Raw genomic sequence first — 9271 nt, 5'->3', positions numbered from 1 at the left:
ATATTTGTGTTGGGAAGTATATGTAATTCCCTAGAATTCACTACTCCACAAGTTAATGTGTAATTCGAAATAAATGTGTCTAGATATAGAAGTCTCAAATATATATTTTTATAAGCTTCACATGATATGTGAGTGATAAAATGCATATATTAACATTTCCTACTCGTAGTAATTTGGATAACTAAGGCATTATTGATATTCCGTCAACTTTCTGCCCTCCCTGTGGTTGAGACAAGTGATCATTTATTTGGTACTTGTGGTGTTGCATCAAGAATCTGGAGTTCAATTACTAAATGGCTTCAACTTGTGCCCATTGATATTAATGGGCCTGCACATGTTTTCGAATATTTGGAGAATCTGCAATTTGCTTGGGATAAAAAAGAATTAATTGAAGCTATATTGTTTTGTTGTTTTTGGATGACTTGGAGTTACCGTAACGAGCAGGTTTTTAATAATAGGATTCATCGAAAGGAATTTCTTAAGGATTCTATCATTGCTCAATTATACATGTGGTATTCAAGTAGGTGCAAAAGGAAATAAATTTCTTGGTTGGATTGGTTATCTTCTTCTTTTTTAGTTTCTTTAGAGTTTTCCACTATAATTTATCTTGGTTCGATCTTATACTTTCTGGGCATCTCACGTTTTGCTAGTGACCTAATATTTTAATATATTATCGTTCTAAAAATATTAACATTTACCACAGGGATACTCGCGGTGGTGATGACGGTGGCGGCAACAATGTGATGATGACGAAATGCCGCTAAGTAGTGTAGGTAATTGATGTAAAGAGTGTAATGTGAATAATTTAAGCTTAGTAATTTAATAATGTATTAGCATAATGGATAATTGGATATTACAAATACCGAAATTTTGTAATACTAGCTAATCAACCCGGATCCAATCCGGGCCACTGCAAATAGGTGTCGTTATATATACAAAATAAAAATTGTTATAAGAGGCTAACCTTGATCTTAACATTACCGAACATTGAATTCAATAATATTAATAAGGCTGAAGCTTCAAAGTAGAATAATATTAATAACATCTTCGGTAGATAAAAATAATATAACCTACAATTTATAAAAACAAAACACAATTTACATATCAATAACCAAAGGAGCTAAACCTATGTAAGTATGTATTTTATTAACTCCAAAATAAATTTTTACTTCGACATAGATATAAAGTATATCATTAATTTAAATTTATAAATATTTCATCAAGACTTAAATGGAAATTTTGAACTATGATAGACCTAAGAAAGAATATGCTAAATTAAAATACATATATTTTTGTAATATGACATCATCTTTAATTATATAAAATGTAGAAAAGAATTATAACATGACACATCAGATCTTTTCCTTCTAGCAACAATCTTTCTTTATTAATAATAGAGATTTCAACAGTAGAGTGTAATCTTTATATAGTGTTTACAAATAGATGATAGTCACATTTTGAAAATCTCGCTATTTAATTAATAGTTATTTTGTTTTAGTAATCGCTTATTATGCAGGAAATAAGTAGTAAACTCTAAAATAACGACACTGGAACCATATAAAACTTGAGAAAATATTATATGATGTTAACATTATGGTGATGCCCTTACACTAATTTTCACACATATTAAATAACCCTCGAAATTTTAAGGTTTGTAAAGAAAATATCATATAACTATGCATTTTCAATTTTCATTCACTTCAGTCCATAAGCAAAGTCTATATTGTATGTTTTAGGCTTTTAGTTATTGATGAGGGACCATTTACGCAAATCTTTAAATATATAAAAGTTAATTGCAAGATTGGTTTGTATTTTAGCAACGGGAATGCCTTTTCGAGTTTACTAGCAATGGGTCCCTATTTTGAGAATTTTTTGTAAGTTTGGTCCATTTTTCACAGAATCGTTAGCAGATGTCGTCAAGTTTGCGCGTGACCATCACATACAGGGACAATATATTTTTTCACACAACACATGGATCATTCTTGCAAGTTTTATATAGATAAATATTTGTGTTGGCGAGAAGTCTGCAACGTTTTACTTTTGTTTCTTATATATAATTATATATATATTCCAAAACAAACACACACTTAAAATTTTCCTCCAATCCTCTAAAAAAAATAATATTACATAAAATCACCAAACAAACATCCATATTAATCAATCTTAAAAATCCACTAGGTCTCTTTAGCTTGCAAGAGATATCAAATCTTTTCTTCTTTCTTTTTAATTTCGGACAACAAAAAGTTTCTAAATTTGAATCCTTTCTAATGTAAAAAAACAACCCCAAAGTAAGTATTCTTGAAACAAAATGTTAAGTTTATTGTTGGTTCAAAAGTTTTTGTAGATTTAAAAATAAATAATGGTGTTACTTACTTGATTGACAAATTTATAGTTTTATATTCATTAGCTATCTACAATTGAGTATCGTGTCCCAAAAATATATGGTTTAATTAACAAAAATCTGAGTTTGGAGGCTGCTCCTAACCTCACAGCTAGTCCCTTACGTTAATTCCTGATATATCGTATTTTATACCCATTTCCCACGGTTTATATAGTTAAGTTAGCATGTTTAATGAGTCGTTTCGTATACATTGGTTGCGTTTATGGTGTTTGTTAGTGTTTCAGGATTAGTAGCAGATACTTGAGCGTATTTCGGAAGAAAACGACATTCTTGGAGTGAAATAAGTGCTTACGGATGATTTCCGGGTCGTTTGGATGAAGTTTGGCGAAAGTCAACAAAAGTCAAACTTGAATCAAGTCAAGCTGAGCAGCAGCTAAGAGCTGCGCCGCAGCTTTCAAACAGAAGATCCAAGCTGCGCAGCAGCTCATCTCGTGGGTTTCCAGCAAAAGTCAATGAAAGTCAAGAAGTCAACTGCGGTCAAAGGGAGCTGCGCAGCAGCTTAAGGTCGATTCTACACAAGTTTTTGGGAAACATATAAATAGCTTGTTTTTCATTCCAAAACCCTATGTTACATTTTCCAGCCGTTTTGTAGACCCTTTGAGGAGACTTTTGATCAGATTTCTCATCCTTGAAGATCGATATTACGATTGGATTATTCTCGTTACTTCCGTTCAATTCTTTGTATTCGGTAACGATGAATTCTTTCTATTTGATTTGTAATTTCATATTTAATATGAGTGGCTAATCGCCTTTTCATCCATCTTGATGGAGTGAGACATTACGTTGGGATTGCGCAATATTTATTAATTCAAGTGATTTGATTTAACATTTTGTCGTGAACTTAATCTATTAATTCTTTCTTATTCAATTATTGATTGCGGATAATTTGTGCTCATTGCTTAGTGACGACTAGGATTTGGGTATAAGTTATTTCGATTGCTTAGCTAGAAGCAATTGTTTCTATGACGGGTACGGTAGAGGGTATCAGTATTTGATAAGAATTAACGGGTTGACGGTTGGGTACAATCGATAGGCGAAATTGTCATCTGAAATGACCAAAACAATTGTTTAACTAGGGTAGTTATAAAAAGGCGTCTCGGGGTACCAGTCTTAATAATGAAACTAGTTTGTACAAGAGAGTCGTATAAGTTGTTAACTTGACGGGTACGGGGTTGACGATTAATTTGAGTCTCGGTCATTAAATCACTAAATTGAATTTGAACTTCATCAAATGTGCAATCCTAACATTCTGTTGAGCGAAATCAAGATGGGTGACATTTAAATTATTGTTTTCAACAACAAACTTCTCTTTCGATTAATCCTTTGGGATTACTAACTTTTCAAACTAATTGCTCGCAACGTGGCAATTCGACCACAAAATCCCCCATATTTTACTTGAATCATTGAATGTTTACAATTGCTAATTTAAGTCCTTGCGAACGATCTCGGCTTACCAGTTTTAACTATTCTGCATGCGATCAGGTACACTGCCTGTGAGTGTGTAATAATCAGTATTTTCGGTAAATCGTGTTTATAAATTTAAAGCTAGATTTCGCACATCAATTCCCGCAAGCACTTGTTGTGAATTAAGTGAATAGCTTTTAGTGGAACAAGATTGAGTATGAACCTATTCTTCAATTCCGGTTTATTAGATTTGCACAAGCCTCTTTTGTTATTGTTGTTAATTCGGCAGTATGGTCACAACCCAATGATAGTGCAACTTTCTTTTACTTTAAACTAGTAGTAGATAATGGCATGATTAATGTTGTGTCTTGCCAACCATTTTTGGGATGATTATTTGATTTAGAAGAACGAGAGAAAAATAAAGCAAGTAGGTATGAATCTAATCGTAAATGTAGATTTTAGATATAAAAAAGATGGTGAATAAAAACAAGATATTTTTTTTCTTTTAAAGATAAATATGAAATATATAAATGAAAATGAAGATGATGATGGTTATTATTTTGTCGGTGTTAAAAAGATAAAAATAAATATGATATATCTGAAATTAGATAAAAATTGTAATTTATTAAAAAATTGTAAGAATGGTACCTGTGTTGTGAGAGAAGACGATATTGGCCCTGCATGTGATGATCACGTGCAAATTTGATGGCACACGCTAACGGTTGTGTTAAAAATGAGTCAATCTTGTAAAAAGTTCTTAAAATAAAGACCTTGTTACTAAGAAACTCGAAAAAGAACCCTATTGCTAAAATATACAAAGCACTAACGACCAAACTTTCGATTAACTCAATATTTAAAAATAAAGTTAAAAATAAAAAATATAAAAATTCTGTAACATCCAAGAAAACCCTAAACCCCCCAAATGAAACATTTCAATCAGCTTAATCTTCGACCCAAACTCATTTTGATATAAAGATCTAAACTTTTTCATAAACCAATAAAAACCCAGAAATTAAAATCACAAAAAATGGCATTCAGATCAAAGGAAATGGTGAAAAAGATTATGAAAAATATTGGGGGTGAAAAGAATTTGGATCCAGGAGTTAAAGAATCACTGAAAAAATGTTTGCCGGATAGTAAGGTGGTTATGGGTAGGGCCCACCGTGGAATCTTTGCTGGCCGCCATATTCAGTTTGGTAATCAAGTTAGTGAGAAAGGTGGAAACAAGTTAGTACTCACACTTATCTCTCATTTTTTTTTGTATAATATATATGTGTGTATGTATGTATGTATATATTATGTATATATACATACTATTAGAGTATTAGTTGAGGATTTTGTATTGTAGTCTAAATGCTTGTATTATTGATCATGTTGGTGGAAGTGTAAGTTATTGAGTAGAATGATTAAATTGTTTGTTTAAGTTGTGTCTAAAGACTGCTAAGTTAATGTTTCGGGTTATGCCTTTTAGCAGAATTGTAATCAGGTGTTTATAGCAGTAAGCTTATTGTGTTTTCCGAAAGTTGGAATGTAGATTGAAGTATTTGGATTTGGATAGTAGGTTTGCTTTAGCAGTTTACCTTAGCTTATCTTTAGGGAACACACACTTATTTTTATGTCCCAACGACCGTGGGTGTTAGGACACGCATTTGAAAATATGCTCTCCCAAACACCCTCTTTGAATATTTATTATGAGTTTTAAGTTAGCAAGCTAATGTTCAATCCCGCTGTCTAATCCTTGGAGTAGCCTTCATGCTTATACCTTTGTTGATTCCGGAAGGAGCCTTTGTGAATATGGCCATGTTTTCTAATATGGGTGGACCTCTCCTTAGGCCGCTGGGTCTGTGCAACGTTTCACTTTATATACTGGGTACAAAGTAGACCATATAAAATAGGAGGTTGGTATGCTTTCAAGTTCTGTAATTCATCGGTCGAGTGGTAAAACAGGCCTCTGATAAGATGCTTTCCAGCAAAACTCAGATACAAAGCCCAACTCTTCTCACTTAACTTTAGATCAATTTCGAATGTAACAAAATGTTAAATTGTAGCAATCACTAGTGACAAATGTGATCCCATTAGTCCACTACCCTGCATTTATGAACAAAAATACTAAAGGGAGCCCATATTAACCAGAGGTGGCAATTCGACCTATGCACTTATGAATGGGCTATTGTGGGTTGTATAATATCTCTGAATCAAGAGATTAATGAAATAGGTAAAGTGGGCTGAAACTCTGAAAGTTGCCCAAAGAGTATTTCTAATGCATACAACATTATAACCTCCTAAACTTCTTTATACAAAAAATGATATCACTATTTTATGAGTAATAATCTAGTCGTTTTGTATCATATTTAGCACACTATTTTTTTAACACTCTGTGTATGGTTATAAAAAAACGTTAGACAAAAAGCGCCTGGTCAAACTGTCCCGTTTTGACCTGTACACAAAGGTACTTTCTTGAGGCGTTAGCCCTGCCCAACTAGCCCATTTGCCACCTTCACTAAATCATGAAAAGCATACAAATTAAAGTCTTTGACGTCGGTTGATGTATTTTAGTTTGTTGCTTAAGTAAGCGTTACCTCTTCTTGTTTTGCTTTTAAACAGAACTAGGAAATAATCATGTTTGCCATTGACGGATTCTAGTTGTTTGTGTTTTGTCGTGTTATATGCCTGGTTTGTTAATAGTTATTGTGGTATATTGTTAATTAATATCTAGCTAAATATGCTCTAACCAAACTACGCATTTTTGGAGTATGAGGCAGACCAATAAAAGAGGATTGTCATCTTATATGTTATAACTTATTAAATGTATAAAGTGACACCTATACCTAATGATATATATTGTTTTTGCTTTCAATCCACTAAAGTTAAAGGAGCTGTCATGTTTCTTTACCTTGTTATCTTTACTCTGCAACTATGAAACTTAAGTTATGCTTCATATTCTCATCTTTCATGTTTGTTTACTGCACTAACACATCTACTGAAAACTGCCTACTTTGCCTTATTTGAGTCCCATGGCACAAAAGTTTCATATTAGAAAAATGGAAGTATATATATTTATTCTGCTAATGTCATTAGAAACAAAAGTAGAAGGATTCTGTATATCTCAAGAAAACACTAAGGAAATAATTTACAAACAAAATAAATTGTAGCGAAACTGATTGCAAAAGAAGGAAAATCAGCCACATTAAAATTATCTTCTTCCACAATATGAGCTCGGAGAAGGAAGAAATCCTCTTCCCGCCGAAGCCCCTTTCTCCTCTTGCAAAACGGATCTGTTTATCATAAAGAGATTCGTTGTTAGTTGAGATTTTTTGCTTATATGAATTTTTTTGGGAGGCTCATTAGTTCAATTGCGATAATGAAAAATCATTTGATTTTTTTTATTTTTTAGTTTGAATTTCACTTGTGTAATAGAGTCGATCAACTAAGATATTGAGGTTGAAGTCAAAGAAATAGATAATGCTACTAGGGAAAAAATAGTGATATTCCTATATTACGAGTAATAATCTAGTCTTTTTGTATCATAAGAAAAAGTTGGACAAAAAGTGTTCCTGATTAAATTGACCCGTTTTGACCTGTACGATAAGATACTTTACTTTCTTCAGCTGTTCCCCTGCCTGACTAGCCCGTTTTGTCACCTTTACTATAACATAAAAAGCGTACAAACGTATGTAACTAATTTACTATGTCTCCGACATTGGTGTTAATAAGATAAGCCATAAGTGATAAGCCCATGACATTATTATACAACAATCTGCCATAACATAAAGATATGCACTACTGACTACACACACATCACACATCAAGATAATACATCAGCAGGCCCTTGTAGGTTTATTGAGATCTCATAACAATGGTGTTCATATTCCAAAATATTTCCGAGTCGGATAATATATTCATGTTTATGTCTATGTACCACCAACTACTTTGGCTTAGGGTAGTTTGACCGAAGTTTAAACTGATATTACATTTTTCATAGCCTTCATAGTATTAACTTTGTAGTTCTTTGCATGACACATGCTCATGATGCATTATATCTTCGATAATAACCCTCCTAAACAAAAAAAAAAAAACTCGGTATTTTTCTGACATATTACGAGTTGTATTTTTGCATAGAATTTAATCTTTGATATGAACATTAGTTTTGTTAACCGGGGTAATATTGTGGTGATAGGACTCGGAGGAGCTGGAAGCCCAATGTGCAAGAAAAGAGGCTCTTCAGTTATGTTCTGGATCGCCACATTCGAGTAAAAGTAACAACACATGCTCTTCGTTGTATAGACAAGGCAGGTGGAATCGACGAATATTTGCTAAAGACACCATACAAAAAGATGGACACAGAGATGGGTCTTTTATGGAAATCTAAAATAGAGAAGATGTATGAAGAGCTTGGAAACATGGAGGTTGTTTTCTTTCCACAAGAGCAAGAAACCAAACTTGCAGAGGAATTTAAAGATATGAGACTAGAACAACGGCTTGCTCGTAGGATTGCCCGAAGGAAGGCATTTCTTGGGTCTCCAGAACCCGAACAAATTGAGGCAGGTAGTGAAGATTCTGAAGCAAATCATCATGAGGAACTTGTTGCTAATTCTTAGGTATGTTTTGGGATGGATTTTGAGTACTGGAGTTCTGGATTTTTATTTATTTCTTGTTTTTTACTTTGTTAAGAAATCATCCTTGTAATAAGCTTTTGTATCACTGCTAGTTAAAAGTTCAGGGTGATAAATATCCCACAAATTGTCCATTGTTTAGACTTCCAACGGGTATTTTGAAGAGCAAAGAAGTTGCTTTTGGTTATAGTGAGGGTTTGTGTTACCATCTGTTACAAATCTATGGTCAAAAAATTTCCCATAAATTGTCTCTTCTGAGTTTCATGGCAGATAGCCAGGTATTTCATCAAATAGATGAGTTTCTTTGACTGCATATGAGCGTCTAAGTCCAAACACTACTAACAACCTGTATTTCCCGTGCAACTTGTGTCTCCAGTTTTTGGTCTTGAAAATGATTAGTGGGTTATGACTTTTAGTTATAGAATCACAAAATTTACTATAATGGAACAGCTTGTAAGAAAATAATTTTTTAATGCACTTTTGTTGTTTAAAGCTGTGCAGTATGTAATACCTGGTTCGAATGTTTTTTGATGATACACTTGTGAAATGAAATTAACAAATCTGGGATTATAAACATAGGAGTATTTGATGACTAATAACAGATGAGCAGTCATAAGCAATATGTTATACCAGGCATACTTGATGTTTTGTGACAAGAAAGTGGTACTTTATATCTTTCTTTATCGGATTCATAATCATAATCTAAGTTGTGACAATAGTTTAAGATAAAAGGAGAGGGAAGAACACGTAAATGAATTACAACACAAATATCCTTTGACCTTTGTTTAGATGAAGAGAAAGAAATAATGAATTTGATATATCCATCATACATGACACATTTTGTCATAAAATG

General features: G+C 32.8%; 1 protein-coding gene across 1 annotated transcript; it reads left to right on the top strand.

The window, feature by feature from the left end:
- Positions 1-4666: 4666 nt before the first annotated feature.
- On the top strand, positions 4667-8565 carry LOC122582196 (54S ribosomal protein L24, mitochondrial-like). Its single transcript, XM_043754554.1, has 2 exons — positions 4667-5032; positions 7983-8565. The coding sequence occupies exons 1-2, from the start codon at positions 4833-4835 to the stop codon at positions 8401-8403; spliced, it is 621 nt and encodes a 206-aa protein (XP_043610489.1). The 5' UTR covers positions 4667-4832; the 3' UTR covers positions 8404-8565.
- The last annotated feature ends 706 nt before the right edge of the window (positions 8566-9271 follow it).

The sequence above is a fragment of the Erigeron canadensis genome, chromosome 9, assembly GCF_010389155.1.
Source record: "Erigeron canadensis isolate Cc75 chromosome 9, C_canadensis_v1, whole genome shotgun sequence".
Taxonomy (NCBI): Eukaryota; Viridiplantae; Streptophyta; class Magnoliopsida; order Asterales; family Asteraceae; genus Erigeron; species Erigeron canadensis.
The sequence above is the reverse complement of the archived record's forward strand: the minus strand, read 5'-3'. Positions and strand labels throughout refer to the sequence as shown.

Bases quoted from the DNA above. Each gene is read 5' to 3' on its own strand.
- LOC122582196 (XM_043754554.1), top strand. From the start codon at position 4,833: ATGGCATTCAGATCAAAGGAAATGGTGAAAAAGATTATGAAAAATATT. The intron at 5,033-7,982 runs GTTAGTACTCAC...TTGTGGTGATAG, and splicing joins AGTGAGAAAGGTGGAAACAA to GACTCGGAGGAGCTGGAAGC.